Source organism: Trypanosoma theileri, assembly GCF_002087225.1.
Source record: "Trypanosoma theileri isolate Edinburgh chromosome Unknown TM35_Tth_8_V1, whole genome shotgun sequence".
NCBI lineage: Eukaryota > Euglenozoa > Kinetoplastea > Trypanosomatida > Trypanosomatidae > Trypanosoma > Trypanosoma theileri.
The window spans coordinates 792,319-809,649 of NW_021639850.1; the positions used below are offsets into that span (position 1 = coordinate 792,319).

The 17,331-nt window shown below is 41.8% G+C and overlaps 11 protein-coding genes across 11 annotated transcripts; all 11 read right to left on the minus strand.

The window, feature by feature from the left end:
* Positions 1-324: 324 nt before the first annotated feature.
* On the minus strand, positions 325-660 carry TM35_000084220 (uncharacterized protein; the record flags this gene model as incomplete). The annotated part of the gene is made up of 1 exon (XM_029024287.1): positions 325-660. The coding sequence occupies one exon, from the start codon at positions 658-660 to the stop codon at positions 325-327; it is 336 nt and encodes a 111-aa protein (XP_028884690.1).
* A 2,125-nt stretch (positions 661-2,785) lies between these two features.
* TM35_000084230 (uncharacterized protein) lies at positions 2,786-3,163 on the minus strand (the record flags this gene model as incomplete). Its single annotated transcript, XM_029024288.1, has 1 exon — positions 2,786-3,163. One exon carries the CDS (start codon positions 3,161-3,163, stop codon positions 2,786-2,788), a length of 378 nt encoding a protein of 125 aa, XP_028884691.1.
* An 888-nt stretch (positions 3,164-4,051) lies between these two features.
* Positions 4,052-6,718, minus strand: TM35_000084240 (uncharacterized protein; the record flags this gene model as incomplete). The annotated part of the gene is made up of 1 exon (XM_029024289.1): positions 4,052-6,718. The coding sequence occupies one exon, from the start codon at positions 6,716-6,718 to the stop codon at positions 4,052-4,054; it is 2,667 nt and encodes an 888-aa protein (XP_028884692.1).
* Positions 6,719-7,158: 440 nt separating this feature from the next.
* Positions 7,159-7,566, minus strand: TM35_000084250 (uncharacterized protein; the record flags this gene model as incomplete). The annotated part of the gene is made up of 1 exon (XM_029024290.1): positions 7,159-7,566. One exon carries the CDS (start codon positions 7,564-7,566, stop codon positions 7,159-7,161), a length of 408 nt encoding a protein of 135 aa, XP_028884693.1.
* A 462-nt stretch (positions 7,567-8,028) lies between these two features.
* TM35_000084260 (uncharacterized protein) lies at positions 8,029-9,771 on the minus strand (the record flags this gene model as incomplete). Its single annotated transcript, XM_029024291.1, has 1 exon — positions 8,029-9,771. The coding sequence occupies one exon, from the start codon at positions 9,769-9,771 to the stop codon at positions 8,029-8,031; it is 1,743 nt and encodes a 580-aa protein (XP_028884694.1).
* Positions 9,772-9,801: 30 nt separating this feature from the next.
* Positions 9,802-10,305, minus strand: TM35_000084270 (Trypanosoma vivax; the record flags this gene model as incomplete). The annotated part of the gene is made up of 1 exon (XM_029024292.1): positions 9,802-10,305. The coding sequence occupies one exon, from the start codon at positions 10,303-10,305 to the stop codon at positions 9,802-9,804; it is 504 nt and encodes a 167-aa protein (XP_028884695.1).
* Positions 10,306-10,598: 293 nt separating this feature from the next.
* TM35_000084280 (uncharacterized protein) lies at positions 10,599-10,961 on the minus strand (the record flags this gene model as incomplete). Its single annotated transcript, XM_029024293.1, has 1 exon — positions 10,599-10,961. One exon carries the CDS (start codon positions 10,959-10,961, stop codon positions 10,599-10,601), a length of 363 nt encoding a protein of 120 aa, XP_028884696.1.
* Positions 10,962-11,659: 698 nt separating this feature from the next.
* On the minus strand, positions 11,660-12,601 carry TM35_000084290 (uncharacterized protein; the record flags this gene model as incomplete). The annotated part of the gene is made up of 1 exon (XM_029024294.1): positions 11,660-12,601. One exon carries the CDS (start codon positions 12,599-12,601, stop codon positions 11,660-11,662), a length of 942 nt encoding a protein of 313 aa, XP_028884697.1.
* Positions 12,602-13,703: 1,102 nt separating this feature from the next.
* On the minus strand, positions 13,704-14,177 carry TM35_000084300 (uncharacterized protein; the record flags this gene model as incomplete). Its single annotated transcript, XM_029024295.1, has 1 exon — positions 13,704-14,177. One exon carries the CDS (start codon positions 14,175-14,177, stop codon positions 13,704-13,706), a length of 474 nt encoding a protein of 157 aa, XP_028884698.1.
* A 1,280-nt stretch (positions 14,178-15,457) lies between these two features.
* On the minus strand, positions 15,458-16,594 carry TM35_000084310 (uncharacterized protein; the record flags this gene model as incomplete). The annotated part of the gene is made up of 1 exon (XM_029024296.1): positions 15,458-16,594. One exon carries the CDS (start codon positions 16,592-16,594, stop codon positions 15,458-15,460), a length of 1,137 nt encoding a protein of 378 aa, XP_028884699.1.
* Positions 16,595-16,784: 190 nt separating this feature from the next.
* TM35_000084320 (Trypanosoma vivax) lies at positions 16,785-17,123 on the minus strand (the record flags this gene model as incomplete). The annotated part of the gene is made up of 1 exon (XM_029024297.1): positions 16,785-17,123. One exon carries the CDS (start codon positions 17,121-17,123, stop codon positions 16,785-16,787), a length of 339 nt encoding a protein of 112 aa, XP_028884700.1.
* Positions 17,124-17,331: the final 208 nt, after the last annotated feature.

The following is a 17,331-nucleotide window of genomic DNA, read 5'->3' on the forward strand; positions in this document are numbered from 1 at the left end:
GGCGGGGTGGACCAGCCCAGCACCCCCCATCAAACCTCCCCCAACGCCCATTTCTTCGAGAGGGGGCGGGGGAGATCCTGTTGGGGTTCCGCCGGCAAAAACCCTCCACCCCTCTCCCCCCAAGAATGGCCTGAAGGGCCCGGCGAAAAACCGACAGTGGGGTTCCCGGGGGCGGTGCCCGGATTATCTTCTTCCACCCCGCCCCGCCCCACAGAAGGCGGGTTTGGGGGAAACGAATATGCTTTTCCCCCTTCCCTTTTTCTCCACGGGGTGTCTTTTCCGTGCTTGTTCGGCCTCGTTGCTTTAACGGCGCCCTCGGAAACGCTATCTGCTGGCGTCTTTCCTGTCCGACCCCTCTTGGGGGAAGGTTGAACTCATAAGGGCAAAAAGGCAAAGTAACGGCATCCAATGGCTACATCGCGGGCGGTGGTTGCGATGCTTTTCTCGGGCGTTGTTCTGGAATACGTTACAAACTTGACGGCCACAAAAACGCCACCGTCGGCCCCGAACGAGAGTATTCATAATATAAAGTTCAAAGAATGTGACATGAGAGAGAGAGAGAGAGAGAGAGATCCCAATCAGGATAATTCCAGCAATACCCAACGTAAATACAAAACACAGGCAAACATAGAAAGAGTTCCAGTTCAGCAGAGTTACCATGAAAACCACAAAATACCACAGAGAGAGAGAGAGAATAAGAGGTCCAACGTCCTCATTGTCGCTCTACACTTCTCTTGAAAGCAAAACCCCTCAATGTTCACCATTAGAGAATACCATCACAAGAGTTCAACAACAGCGGCGTCATCTCCGTGGTTCAACCACAGTATATGCAAAAATACTCTGGAGCATATTCTTACTTGCCCCACCCTCTATGGCCATCGTAAAAATATTCAGCCTTAAAGGAGTGAAAATACCTGAACCACAGTTTAGCAATGCAGCTGCCCATATATTTCTTGTGTAAACTCTATTCAACCTCCATGACTCTCCCCCACCGGCCCACTGCAGTATGTATAGTGGTAAAAGACCACAAATACAACCAAAGAGAAACCACCCATTGGCTATAGTTTTACTCGCAGTGTTCCTTTATGCCATCAGCCCAATGCTTCAGCTTGCATTTAGGCTTGCAGCCCAACAGAATGGAATGGGAGTGTCTCCAGTAAACACCACAAGGTCTCCGAATATCACAATACCACCTTCAGGATGACAGTTCATCCTCAACCTTCTTGGATGCATCTACATGTGTAAAGGAAGAATAATAACGATGAAACAATAAAGAAAAAGAACACAGGAAAGGGAAAATGAATAGGAGAGATTACAACAATGCAGCAGAGAAATAATACAAACGGTAACAACAACAAGAGAAAATAGTCCCACACACAAAACCATGTTTACAGTACCAATCATCAGTACGACTCCACAGAAAAAAGAGAATGCACACAACCCACTGTACTGCGAAGAACCCCCAACCTGAAATCAAAGAAGCAAAAAAGTTTAAAAACAGAATCAGCTGCCACAGCATATACAGTACTACAAAAGTTCATCCTTCCAAAGTCACGTATAGGAAATTATCAATATATATGTTCATATGTATATTTGCTTTTACTTTTCCTCTCTGGACAAAACAATCCAAACAAAGGTAAAACAAACTAAACGAAATCAACAGGTAGACCATGTTCTACAGAAAATGCCCAAATACAATTACTATTAGTGTAAAACGTTATACACTTAATTATGAATATATGTATAAAAGTGTATCTGTTATATATATTTTTTCTCTCATGGCACAAGACAAGTTGTCATTAGTAGAAATAAATGCACACAGTAGCCCCAAAACACACATACACTGAAACAGCAATAATTATAGTATAATCACAAAACAGTAAAATAAAGCAAAAAAAATTACCAACAGGTGAAAGATTAGTTAGACTGTAGGGATGCATGCAAAAAGAAGAAAAAGAAAACAAAGGATGACCTGAGTCACACCACATCACCACACCACCATTAGCACAATCAGCACACAAGAATACAGGCAAGTGTAACCACAATCAGTAGTGGTACACGCATCCACACAGAACTGCTGATACTGCTGCTGCTGTCTGCATCACCCTTCTTGTTGCTTGTGGATTCAGGAGGAAGTGTTGTTGTTGTTGTTGTTGTTGTTGTTGTAGTGGTGGTGGTGGTTGAAGTTGATTCTTCACTGGGTGTAGCACCATTTTCAGAAGAAGATTGTGTGTCAGTAATTCCTTGAATATGTGCAGCATTATTGTTGTCTGCATCGTTCGCACCATGCATAACATTCTCTTTGGGTAAACGTGGTGGATTGTAATAGACCTGATCCACACTATTAATAGTAGAAGTTTGTTAAATACCAGAGGTTATTGCATTCTTCTGTAACTCTCAGAAGTGGAAATGCCATTTTGTTCGGCTGCTGGACTTTCATTCACTCTCTGTTGAACCTATAAAGAGACTTCACCATTAGGTTTACCTTCTGTGTGCTCTCTCTGAGTTCCTGATGAAGGAGGAGCGACAACTTCGCTCTCTTCTTCATTGAGGTGCGATGAACTGTGAGATGGACGACGAAGGGGTGATCTAGTTCCTTCTCGATTAAAAGTGAGTGAAGGGTTGCTGAAGACCAACGTGACCTTTTGCACCCTTAGAAGGTGCTTCCTTATTCCGCAGTTCTTTCTGTAGTTGAACCATTTCCTCCTAATCCCCTTTCTCTTTCTTTCCATGGTGAACATCACCTGCAGACTGTGCCAATTCGTTCCCCTTTCCTACACTATTATCAATGTGCAGCTTCTTCAGTTTCTTGAAGTTCACCACTCCCACTTGGATGAACACCACCCTCAGGAGCTAAAATAACTGCAGGATCATTAGCTAACACCAAACCGCAAGTACAACACAGTGAAAGAAGTACAACGGCCAACAAACACACATTACACGACGCATCATCATCATAATAACGGTCAGTGTCACTCTTCTTCTTGTTATTATTCTCGTCACTTGAGTCCACAGGTCTATTCGATGGAGTGTGGAAAAGAGGGAAAAGAAGGAGGAAGAGAAAAAACAGAAGCACCAGTACACCACTATTACTCCATACACACACATATGGAGACAAACATGAATATAACGGAGGTAGATAAATATTAAGGAAAATATCCATTATTCGAACAAAATAAAGCCCCATCCAACCCAAATAAAAAAGAAAAAAAGAAAAGACTATAAAGAAATTAAACACTATTTAGTAATATTGCAGAGATAGCCACTCAGAGAGAGAAAAACAGTAATAAAAACAACAATAATAACGGATAATGCATAAATCTCTCTGTGTTGGTTTCTCCCTGTCCCCATTATAATTAGTATCCCCATAGTAACAAACATATTATAATTTACCACGCTCAGAAATAATGTGAACGCAAATAAAAAAAGAAAAGAGATATCATTTACCAGAACCACACAATTGCAGAGTGAGACACACACCACAAGGTGCACAGCAATGCTCTGCTTACAAGTATAAAAATGAAAAGAGATTAGGTATTTCCACGCAAATTGATGCACCCCATTCCAGTGGGTGTCATCGGGATTCATTTTCGCAGTGCTCAGTGTACAAAACATAGTAGCAAATATATTATTATTATAAGCAGTAAACAAGTGATTACCAACACTCTCTGGAAGGGTCCCCACCACAGTGCTAAACACACAGAGAGCAACAGCAGCAGTGGCAGTTTCCTTGTATTTATTACACGAATATCAGCAGCATCATGAGAACGCCGTCTATTTTCTTTCTTTTCCTTCTTAGCAGCCACCCCGGATTGTTCGACAGCTTTACAACACCTGACAGTATCATCACAGTTCTTTCGTAATTCGATTCTTATTTCCTATTTTTTCTCTTTGATTCGGCATACGTGCCTGCTGTTAGAGTTAACAATTGCATGAATAATATCAACATAGGGGAGATCATGGTATAGATGTTTTGGGAAACTCAAGTATAGAAACAGCGGTAATTCCGGTTCTTTACACATAATTCTGTGAAGGTTAAGAAATTAAAAAACTATTCAAGTATCCACCCACTCAACATTTCCTTAAGCACAGAGTGGTGTTTCTCAACTTCTTTGACCGAATCATTAAATTCATGGTTATACTTATTACGAGCGGCAGCTTCTTCTTCTTCCAATGCTGTCATTTCAGCAATTCTTTCCTGGATCCAATTTACCAAATTTATACGTGATGACGTCATCTTTTCCAACCAATGTTGCCACTCTTGCTCTAGTGTGGTACGTGCAAAAGCTTCGAATTCTTCAAGCTGTTTACATTGCGAATTGATCGATGATTGGTTCATGTGGATTAGCGACTGGATACGTGTGTGCATTTCCCCAACTGTCCTCTCTAGTTCACCTATTCTTCCATACAATTCTCCAATTGCTCGACTCTTTTGGTCCAATTCGTCCTTCAGTGCACTAATTGTCCAACCATTGTGATGAATATCACTCCACAATTCATGCTGATCTGCTCCATTCATGAGCGCGGTCAGGGCTGGAGAATTTATCGCACATTCATATACCTCAATCTGCAGTTCTTTTACAAACTGTTCGCCTTTGAGTCTGAACATATTCCATTTAGCTAGGAGAACGTTGTATTTTGGTTTTGCCTTATTCCAGGCTGCACGATCGTCTTCCTGCTCCCATTTATCCAACGCTACTAAGGCTGCATTGCGAGCATTGCGAAAGGTTTTACCATTGGATTCTTCTTTTATACGATCACAAAACACTTCCCTTGCCGTATAGAGCTCATCTGCAATGTTGTCATAACCTTCTGCCCTGAGCTGATAATACACCCACCAAGCTTTGCTACACAACTTGTACCATTTTGTCCAATATGGAGAGCTATCACTGTAAACATATTCCATTGTGCGAGCCAACTCTGCGCGATGCTGGGCTATTTGCGCTTCCTTGGAGTCAGTTCCACGCTCATGTTTCCTCCAATCTACGTAGCACACATTTCTTTCAGATTCGGTATCACATTTTCGTTCAATCTTTTCAATAAAAACCATTTCTGCCTTGTGTTTTTCTGCCCAAGCGAGATAATACTCTTTGGTGCCCTTCTGTGTTTTTTTTGCTAAAGCCCCTTTCTCAACCATTTCCTTCTCAGCAGCTGCCTCAGCTTGTTCAGCAGCTTGGTAAATCTTGGCTGCAGCATCATACTTCTTTAGCAATTCTAAACCTTTAGCAGCGTGTGGATCTTGTTTGGCTTGCTCCTGCAACTCAGCAATACTTTTACCAATGTGATCACAAAACAAGTCCGATATCGGCGCAAAACTCTTGATGCACGAGTTAGTCTTCTCCTCCAATTCATCCGCATATTGATCGCCTTTGGGTATGAACTCATTCCACTTGGCTAGTGCGGAGTCGTACTCTGGTTTTGCCTCATCCCAGGTTGCACGATCGTCTTCTTGCTCCCATTTATCCAACGCTACTACGGCTGCATTCCGAGCATCGCGAAAGGCCTCACCATTGGCTTTTAAACGATTCCAAAACATCTCCCTTGCCCTATCGAGATCAGCTGCGAAGTTGTCATAACCTCCTGCCTTCAGCTGATAATACACCCACCGAATTTTGTAATACAACTTGTGCCATTTCGTCCAATATGGAGAGTAATTGGTGTGAAGAAACACCCTTGTGCGAGCCAACTCTGCGCGATGCTGGGCTATTTGTGCTTCCTTGGAGTCAGCCCCGTGCTTGTGGTTCATCCAATCTGTGTAGCAGAAATTTCTTGCAGGCTCAGCAGCATATTTTTGTTCAATCATTTCAATAAAAACCATTTCCGCCTTGTGTTTTTCTGCCCAAGCGAGATAATACTCTTTGGTGCCCTTCTGTGTTTCTTCTGCTAAAGCCCTTTTCTCATCCACTTCCTTCTTAGCACCTGCCTCAGCTTGTTCAGCGGCTTGGTAACGCTCGACAGCATCCTTGTACTTTTTTTCTGACTCCTTCCATCGAAGACACTCGTCAACTCTCGTTTCCAGCTTTTTCGCGTATTGTTCTCCCGTGGGTTTGAACTCATTCCATTTTTCCAATTCGGCATCATACTTTCGTTTGGTCTTATCCCAAGCGGTACAATCACCTGTTTCTTCCCACCTATCCAGCGCTGCAAGGGCAGCATTCCAGGCTTCGAGAAAGGCTTCACCATTGGACTCATTGTTTATACAATCATGAAATTTATCTTTTGCCTTCTCAACCTCATCTGCAGCTCCATCAGAAGCTTCGGCCTTGAGCTGACAGTACCGCAGCGAAGCGGTGGACACCAACTGATGCCACTTTGTCCAGTATTGAGAGGAACAACCCAATGCAAACTCCTTTGTGCGGGTTAGCTCTAAGCGGTACATTGCAATCTGCCCTGCTGTGGAATCAACACCATACCGCTTCAGCATTAAATTGGCGTGGCTTGCGTGATTTTCATACTCAGCGGCAGCTTCTTGTTGACACCTTTCCATAAAGGTAATCTCTGCCCTCCAATATTCTGCCCAAGCAAGATAAGATTCGCTGGTACCATTCGGTTTTTGTGCTGCTAACTTCTTCTTCTCATCCTTTTCCCACCTGACATCTAACTTGGCCTGCTTGGCAGCCTTCCAGCGCTCGAATGCGGCATCATAAGTGGCCTGTAGTTCGGATTCCGCAACCGTAGATAAATATGATAATGGTGTAAAAGAAGGCAACATGGACATTCTTGTTATTAATATCACTAAGGATCACTGCACTCTGTACGTCTGTATGTATGTAGAGAGAGAGAGAGAGAGAAAGAGTGAGTGAGAAAAAACAAATGCACAAGTACACCACTATTACTATGCACACACACATGTGGACTCAGCCATGAATATAAAAAAAGAATACCCATTAGGGAAAATACCCATTATTCAAAGAAAAAGAAGTCCCATCCGATCCCATAAAAATGAAAAGATTTTATACGAATTAATATACCATTTGGTAAAATTGCAAAGATAGCCACACACACATACAGAAAAACAACAATAACGGATAATGTATAAATCTCCCTGTGTTGGTTTCTCCCTGTCTCCATTATAATTAGTATCCCCATAGTAACAAACATATTATAATTTACCACGCTCAGAAATAATGTGAAAGCAAATAAAAAAGAAAAGAGATATCATTTACCAGAACCACACAATTGCAGAGTGAGACACAGCACAAGGTGCACAGCAATAATCTGCTTACAAGTATAAAAATGAAAAGAGATTAGGTATTCCCACACAAAAAAGTGATGCACCCCATTCCAGTGGGTGTCATCGGGATTCATTTTCTCAGTGCTCAGTGTACAAAACACAGTAGCAATTATATTATTATTATTATAAGCAGTAAACAAGTGATTACCAACACTCTCTGAATAGGTCCAGTCAACAGTGCCCAGTCCAGAGATCAGCAGCAGTGATAGTTTCCTTGTATTTATTCCACAAATATGAGCAGCATCACGAGAGCGCTGTCTATTTTCTTTCCTTTTCCTTTTTAGCAGCTTCCTCAACCTGTTCGGCGGCTTTACAAATCTTGACAGTATCATCAAACTTCTTTCGTAATTCGATTCTTATTTCCTATTTTTTCTCTTTGATTCGGCATACGTGCCTGCTGTTAGATTTAACAATTGCATGAATAATATCAACATAGGGGAGTTCATAGTATAGATGTTTTGGGAAAGTCAAGTATGGAAACTACGGTAATTCCGGTTTTTTACACATAATTTTGTGGAGGTTAAGAAGTTGAAAAACTAATCAAGTATCCACCCACTCAACACCACCCCAAGCGCAAAGCGAACTCTCTCAATTTCTTTGATCGAATCATTAAATTCATACTTATACTTATTACGAGTGGTAGCTTCCTCTTCTTCCAATGCGGTCATCTCAGCAATTCTTTCCTGGATCCAATTTACCAAATGTGCATGCGAGTACATCGTCTTTTCCGACCAATGTTGCCACTCTTGCTCTAGTGTGGTACGTGCAAAAACCTCAAATTCAGTAAGCAGTTGTCATTGCGAATTGATCGATGATTGGTTCATGTGGATTAGCGACTGGATACGTGTGTGCATTTCCCCAACTGTCGCCTCTAGTGCACTTATTCTACCAAGCAACTCGTCCTTCAATGAACCAATTTCGTGACCCCTTTGGTATAGTGCATTCCTCAATGCATCAATCTCTTGACTCTTCTCGCCAAGTTCATTCTCCAGAGCATCAAACGTTTTACTTTTCCTACCAAGTTCATCCTTCAATGCACTTATCTCACACTTATTTACAATAGCGTACACTGTTAAGGAGTTATTCACACATTTACATATTTCATCATGCAAGGTTTCCGCATATTGTTCTCCTTTTGGTTTGAACGCATTCCACGTTTCCCATTCGGCATAGTACTTTGGTTTTGCCTTATCCCAGGCTGCACGATCATTCTCTTTTTCCCATCTATTCAATGCTGCAAAAGCCGCATTGCGAGCTTTGCAAAGAGGTTCACCATTGGCTTTTATACGATTACAAAACAGTTCTACTTGCCTTTCAAGCTCAGCTGCAACGTTTTCATAACCTTCTGCTTTGAGCTGATTCCACACCCACCAAACGTTGTGGTACAACTTGCCCCATTTTGTCCAATATGGAGAGTCATCAATATAAACAAACTCTTTTGTGCAAGACAACTCTGCGCGATGCTGAGCTATTCGCGCTTCCTTGGAGTCAGCTCCGTGTTTGTGTTTCATCCATTGTGTGTAGCACAAATCTCTCTTATACTCAGCAGCATATCTTTGTTCACCCTTTTCAATAAAAACCATTTCTGCCTTGTGTTTTTCTGTCCAAGCGAGATAATACTCTTTGGTGCCCCTCTGTGTTTTTTTTGCTAAAGCCCGTTTCTCATCCCTCTCCTTCTCAGCAGCTGCTTCAGCTTGTTCAGCGGCTTGGCAAATCTTGGCTGCAGCATCATACTTCTTTAGCAATTCTAAATCTTTAGCAGAGTGCGGATCTTGTTTGGCTTGCTCCTGCAACTCAGCAATACTTTTACCAATGTGCTCACAAAACAAGTCCGATATCGGCGCAAAACCTTTGATGCACAAATTAGTCTTCTCCTCCAATTCTTCCGCATATTGATCGCCTTTGGGTATGAACTCATTCCACTTGGCTAGTTCAGCAGAATATCTTCGTTGTGCCTTATCCCAGGTTGCACGATCGTCTTCTTGCTCCCATTTATTCAACGCCACTACGGCTGCATTCCGAGCATTGCGAAAGGCTTCACCATTGGATTCGTTTTTCATACGATCAAGAAATACATATTTTGCCCTTTCCAGCGTACCTGTAATGTTGTCATAACCTTCTGCCTTAAGCTGATACCAGACACACTCAGCTTTGGTACTCAACTTGCCCCATTGTGTCCAATATGGAGAGCTATCACTATAAACAAACTCCACTGTGCGAGACAACTCTGCGCGGTACTCGGCTATTTGCCCTTCCTTCGAGTCAGTTCCGTACTTGTATTGGATGCAATCTGTGCAGCACAAATCTCTCTTAAACTCAGCAGCATATCTTTGTTCAACGATTTCAATAAGAGCCACTTCTGCATTCCAGCACTCTGCAAGTGCGATATAATACTCTTTGGTGCCCTCCTGTGTTTCCCCTAATAAAGCCCATTTCTCATCTCTTTCCTTCTTAGCAGTTGCCTCAGCCTGTTCAGCGGCTTTAAAAAGCTGGACGGCGGCGTGATATTTGGCCTCTAATTCAGATTCCGTGCTCATGGTTAAATTTAATAATAACTGTGTAAATATCTACATGTGGAAAAGAGTGGGAAACAAAGATTTGGAACAGTCAAGAATGTGGATTATAGGTGATCCAGTTACAGCAATTATGAAGAACAACACAAACAAGACTAGTAGAGTCAGCACATCATCAATCTTTAAACAAAACACAAAACACAAAAGAAAAGTCATCATTGCTTTCTTTTTATTATAATTATTAATAGCATTATTATCATCATCCCCCATATCACCACTCATATGGTTATGGTCACTGCTACTACCATCATGTATAGATGGAGATGCTACAGGTGGTGTTGGCGTTGAGGCACGTCCCTCCAATCCCACGTACACAGTTCGCACCGGACGTGTACTCGCATCCTTCTTCCATTTGCGAAATAGTTCCTCTTCTCCACAGAAACCGACCAGCCGCACAGCGAACACCTTCAACTTCTGCCGTGTGCCATCAAGAAAGATGGCCTCCAGCGAGTTTGTGGCACTATCCACACAGCCCACTTCAAACAACTCCCGCAGCATATCACAAGAGAGAGACACTTACCGTACAGCTTCTCCTCCTCGGTGAGATCCATCTCCTTCACAAACTGCATGCCAGCAGTACTAGAAGAACCGGAAGAAGCAGAAGGAGCAGCAACAATATCAACAGGAGAAGAGAATAAACAGTCAAATGATGAGTCATTGTTTGTGGAGGACACCCAACACACATAATATCCCCTGGCCGCACATTATGGGCACTGTTCAAGATGGTCTCTGCAGAAGTTGCCATGAAACCACCAACAGAGAGAGGAGTGTTATCCTCCACTACACGCAACTTATGTGGCTCCACAACAGTAGACATTGGAATAGAAGAAGAAGAATAAGAACAGGATAGGGCACAATTGCATATCTTGCAACAACTTCAGACACAGACAACCAACAATAGCAGCAGCAGTGGGATTAGTTAACATGGGTCTGTCATTATCGTTATTAGTAGTGTCACTCTTCTTGTTATTCTCGTCACTTGAGGTCACAGGTCTAATGGATGCAGTGTGGAAAAGAGGGAAAAGAAGAAGGAAGAGAAAAAACAAAATCACCAGTACAGCGCTAATACTCCACACAAAGAGAGAGAGAAGCAGCAACAGCAGAGTAAAGCAAGAAAATGGAATAGACCGCTTGTAATGACAATATGTACCCATTAATAGAAAAGAAAAAAAAAAGACCCCGCAATACCCAAATAGGAGAGAGAGCCAAACACACACAATACACCATGGCTCAAGTTTATGTATATTAAATTACTGCAAACACACACACATCTGTGTGTACTAGCAAGAGATGTATACCGTCAGTGAGCAGAACAGCCCAGTTTTCTGCAACCACACAACGGGAAAAGCAAGTAATGGAATTATTAGAAAAAGAACACACACACACACATAAAAGTAAAAGTAAAGAAATTCCAATTAAAAGATAAAGCTGGTAAACAGATTATTAATGAATTCATTCACCCATGGGGGATGTACGCAATTATGATTATATTAGTTTTACCATTATTATTATGTGTCCTCAGATGAGTCCCACCGTTCAGTACATGGTAACGGAGAACAACACAACCATAATCAGCAGCGGTGCTGCAGTGCGCATCCACACAGGACTGACACTGCTGTCAACATTAGCCTTGTTCTGCATATTAGAGGCAATATTGCTGATCACTGCGTTGAGTAGAGGAAATGGAGTCGTGGTTAGTGCTTCACTGACACTGTTCGTGGTGCTGGCCGGAATAGTGGAATAGGTTTCTTGTGAGATGTTTCTGGCAGTTGTACTCGTTGCTGCATAAGAGGGATTACTGGCATTGACACTCGATCAGCGTTTGATTGACCTGTTTAAGCGACGTGATTCATTAGCCCAATTCATCGTTTATCTCCATTAGTACATAGAGTACCTGTTCGTGTGTCTCCATTTTCATTTGAAGTGCACTGATCACCTGGTCCTGTTCCTCCAATTCCCTTTCCAGTGTAAAGATCACCTGGTCCTGTTGCTCCAATACCCTTTTAAGTGCACAGATCATCTCTTCCTGTTCCTGCTCTACGCCAAGAGGCGTTTGGGCTTTCTTGTTCTGCCTCTGAATATGACTCTTGAGATTTTGGACTGTGGTTTGTAGAAGTTTGTCGAGATAATAATCTTCCGCATCTTCCCCTTCATATTCATCAGTATTGTATTCAACAATCTTTACCTCCACCTCTTTCGCATGATGTTCATCCTTAGGCTTAGACGCATTCCACGGTCCTAATTCAGCATCATATTTTGGTTTAGCCTTATCATAATCTGCACCTTCACTTGTTTCTTCCCACCTAGTCAGCTCTGCATAGGCTTGTTCCCCGTCCTCGCAATTTGCTTCACTGCTGTATTTCTTTTGTAGAAAACATTCACTTTCGTTGTTTGCCCGGCAAAGCTCATCTCTAGATGTACTACGGTTGTCTGCTTTGAAGTGAGTATACAGAGGCAAAGGTGTGGATCCCATCTGGTCCACTCTCGTTAAATAGGTGTCGCTATCCACATGCACATACCTCGTAGACTCTGGTTCTGAGTGGAACCGTGCACTCGGCATTGCGCTGGAGGCATCAGCAGAACGGGAGGACATCGGCTGTGCGTAGCGTTTGCCTTTTTTACGCGAAGAACCACGTTTCTTTTCAGAATCTGTCCTCCTGCGCAGACGTGGATAATTTCTTTGCGGGGTCATAGTTGGGTGTCCATACTCTCCCTCCTGTCTTTCACACACCGCCCATTCTCCCGCCTTCCTGGTGGCCTTGTAGTTGGCCTGCGATTGGGATTCCCTGTACATGGTTGAATTGAAATGATAGTGTAAATGTCTACATGTGGAAGAGAGTGGGACAAAGATTTTGAAAACAGTCAACAGTAGGGATTATGAGTGATCCAGTTAAAGCAATTATGAGAAAGTAACGAAGAACAAAAAAAACAAAGAGGAGCATAATCAAGAAATCAACAGTCTTTGAACAAAAACAAAAAGAACAAAGCATACAATACCCAGCACGGAAAAAAGATAATCCCAATTAATCCCTCAAAAGCGAACAAAAAAGTGAGAGAACGACCATCAGAAGCACAAAGAACAGAAAAACAAAAGATTTTCAACTTTCGGTCGAACCATGTGCAATTATCAATATATGTGTATTCCTTATTATTGTTTTTCCTCATAAAATAATCCAACAGCAGAGTGCAGGACAAAGCACACAGCGCCCACAGAAAGAAAAAGAAACAAAACAAATTGAGAGAAGCACCAACCGCACAAAACTATCACAAAACTCTGGATATACTGGTGTGTGTGTGCAATTAATAAAACAAATATCAATTAATACATTTCTTTTCTCTGCAAAGAAAAAATAAAGGGAACCACACAAGCAAACAAATAAAAACATATTAACCATTAGCCCAATTTACCCAGTAAACACATAAATACACCAACTATGGGTGTAAGTCTATATATGTGTATATACACGCAATTATAAATATAAATTCATCTGTTATTATTTAATTCGTTTTCCCAATGCAAAAAACGTTTATCATTATCATCACAGTGCAAGCCCAGGCACACACAGAGAGAGTCTCCAAGAACACACACAATACTCCACGGCTCTAATTTATATATTAAATTACTGCGCACATACGCATGTGTACTTAGAATAAAAGTATACCGTCAGTGAGCAGAACAGCCCAGTTTTCTGCACACACACACAACGGAAAAAGCAAATAATAGAATTATTACAAAAAGAACACCCACACACATAAAGGTAAAAGAAAAAATATTCCAATTAAAAAAGAAAGCTGGTAAACAGATTATTAGTTTATTCACCCATGGGGGATGTATGCAATTATGATTGTGTTAGTTTAATCATTATTATTATTTGACCTCAGATGAGACCCACCGTTCAGTACACAGTAGCGGAGAACAAGACAGCCACAATCAGCAGCGGTGCTGCAGTGCCCATCCACACAGGACTGACACTGCTATCAGCATTAGCCTTGTTCTGCATATTAGAGGCGATGGTGCTGCTGATCTCTGTGTTGGGTACAGAAGGAAGTGTTGTTGTTGTTGTGTTGGTGGTGGTAGTGGAAGTGGTTTCTTCTGATTCCGTTGCGGCAGTAGACTCTTGAGTTTGGCTTTCTGTTGTAGTCCCACCTGCAGAGGAATGTGCCGCATGTGATGCAGCCTCACCATGATTACCGTTCGTCGCCTCCGCCTCTTGTGAATCGTTACCCTGATTCCCATCTTCGGGTCCGGGGGATGGACGATCTTCTGCACTTAGTGCAGGTGTCGAGGCCAATGGTGGCTTTTCCAGATCCTTACAAGTAAAGTTATCAAACACAGCTGATTTGTTCGTCTCACACAACTTTTGCAACATTTTTTTCCTTCTCATCTTTTGTAGCATAAGGAATACCACCCCAGCCAACAACATCATGAAACTTCTCCTTTGGCTGTCCAGCATTAACAGTAGTAGTATGAGCAGCAGCCGTCATGGTATACCCGCAGGCGCAGCACAGCACAACGGCCAACAAACACACATTACACGGCCCATCATCATCATAATAACGGTCAAATAGCTTGTTGCTGTTGTTGTTCTTGTCAGTTGAGTTCACAGGTCTATTCGATGGAGTGTGGAAAAGAAAGAAAAAAGAATGAAGAGAAAACACATAGGCACCAGTACACCACTATTACTCCACACACAACATACATTACACACACATACACATATGGAGTCAAGCATGAATATAACGGAGGTAGATACATATTAGGGAAAATACCCATTATTCAAACAACATAAAGTCCCATTCCAATCCCAAATAAAAAAGAAAAGATTATATACGAATTAATATACCATTTGGTAAAATTGCAAAGATAGCCACACACACACAGAGAAAAACAGTAATAATAACAACGGATAATGTATAAATCTTTATGTGCTGGTTTCTCCCTGTCCCCATTATAATTAGTATCCCCATAGTAACAAGCAAAGTATATGTTATCCCGCTCAGAAATAATGTGAAAGCAAATAAAAAAGAAAAGAGATATCATTTACCAGAACCACACAATTGCAGAGTGAGACACACCACAAGGTGCACAGCAATAACCTGCTTACAAGTATAAAAATGAAAAGAGATTAGGTATTTCCACACAAAAAAGTGATGCACCTCCGTACAGTGGGTGTCATCGGGATTAATTTTCTCAACACTCAGCGTACAAAACACAGTAGCAATTATATTATTATTATTATAAGCAGTAAACAAGTGATTACCAACACTCTCTGAATAGGTCCAGTCAACAGTGCCCAGTCCAGAGATCAGCAGCAGTGACAGTGTCCTTGTATTTATTCCACAAATATCAGCAGCATCATGAGAACGCCATCTATTTTCTTTCTTTTACTTTTTAGCAGCCGCTTCAGCCTGTTCGGCGGCTTTACAACACTTGACAGCTTCATCATATTTCTTTCGTAATTCGATTATTATTTCCTATTTTTTCTCTTTGATTCGGAATCTGTGACTGCTGTTAGAGTTAACAATTGCATGAATAATATCAACATAGGGGAGATCATGCTATAGATGTTTTGGTGGGATATCAAGTATGGAAACTGTGGTAATTCCGGTTATTTACACATAATTCTGTGAAGGTTAAGAAATTAAAAAACTAATCAAGTATCCACCCACTCAACATTTCCTTAAGCGCAAAGCGTCGATTGTCAATGTTTTGGACCGAATCATTAAATTCATGGTTATACTTATTACGAGTGGTAGCTTCCTCTTCTTCCAATGCGGTCATCTCAGCAATTCTTTCCTGGATCCAATTTACCAAATTTATATGTGATGACGTCATCTTTTCCGACCAATTTTGCCACTCTTGCTCTACTGTGGTACGTGCAAAAGCTTCAAATTCTTCAAGCTGTTTACATTGCCAATTGATCGATGCTTGGTTCATGTGGATCAACGATTTGAACCATGTACGCATTTCTCCAACTGTCGCATCTAGTTTACCTGGTATGTCATGCAATCCGCCAATCTCTTGATCCTTCTGGCCTAGTTCGTCCTTCAATACACCAGGCTCAAAATCATTGACAATAGCGTACGTGTTTAAAGAGTTTTTCGCACATTCACATATTTTATCCTGCAGTTCTTTCGCGTATGGTTCTCCTTTGGGTTTGAACTCATTCCATTTGGCTAGTTGGGAGTCGCACCATTGTTTTGCCTTATCCCATTCTTCACGATAACGTGATGATTGCCATGTATTTAAACTTCTGAGGGCCGCATGCCAAGCTTCGGAAAATGGTTTAACATTGCGTTCTTCTTTTATACGATTATAATACACTTCATTTGCCCGCCACAGCTCATCTGCAATGTTGTCATAACCTTCTGCCCTCAGCTGATAATACACACACAGAGCTGTGTAATGCAACTTGTACCATTTTATCCAAAATGGAGAACCTTCAGTACAAACAAACTCCCTTTTGCGAGCCAACTCTGCACGATGCTGGGCTATTTGCGCTTCCGTGGAGTCAACTCCGTGTTTGTGTTTCATCCAATCTACGTAGCACGAATCTTTCTCGTACTCAGCAGCATATTTTTGTTCAATCTTTTCAAGCAGAACTACCTCTGCGTTCCAATATTTTGCCCAAGTAAGATAATGCTCTTTGGTGCCCTCCTGTGTTTTTCGTGCTAAGGCCCGTTTCTTATCCCTTTCCTCCTCAGCAGCTGCTTCGGCTTTCTCGGTGTCTTTAAAACGCTTGACGGCGGCATTATATTTGGCATGTAATTCAGATGCCGTGCTCATTGTTAAATTTAATAATAATATAAATATCTACATGTGGAAGAGAGTGGGAAACAAAGATTTGAAAATAGTCAAGAGTAGGGATTATAGGTGATCCAGTTACAGCAATTATGAGGGAAAACGCAAACAAACAAGATGAGTAGAGTCAAAAATCCATCAATCTTTAAACAAAAGAAACAAAAAAGAAAAAACATTATTGCTTTCTTTTTTTATTAATAGCATTACTATCATCTTCATCCCCCATATCACCATTTATATGGTTATGGTCACTACTACTACCATCATGTATAGATGGAGATGCTACAGGTGGTGTTGGCGTTGAGGCACGTCCCTCCAATCCCACGTACACAGTTCGCACCGGACGTGTACTCGCATCCTTCTTCCATTGGTGAAATAGTTCCTCTTCTCCACAAACACCGGCCAGCCGCACAGCGAACACCTTCAACTTCTGCCGTGTGCCATCAAGAAAGATGGCCTCCAGCGAGTTTGTGGCACTATCCACACAGCCCACTTCAAACAACTCCAGCAGCATATCACAAGAGAGAGACACACTTGCCGTACAGCTTCTCCTCCTCTGTGAGATCCCTCTCCCTCACAAACTGCATGCCAGCAGTACTAGAAGAACCGGAAGAAGAAGCAGAAGGAGCAGCAGCAGCAACAATATCAACAGGAGAACAGAATAAACAGTCAAATGATGAGTCATTGTTTGTGGAGGACACCCAACACACATAATATCACCT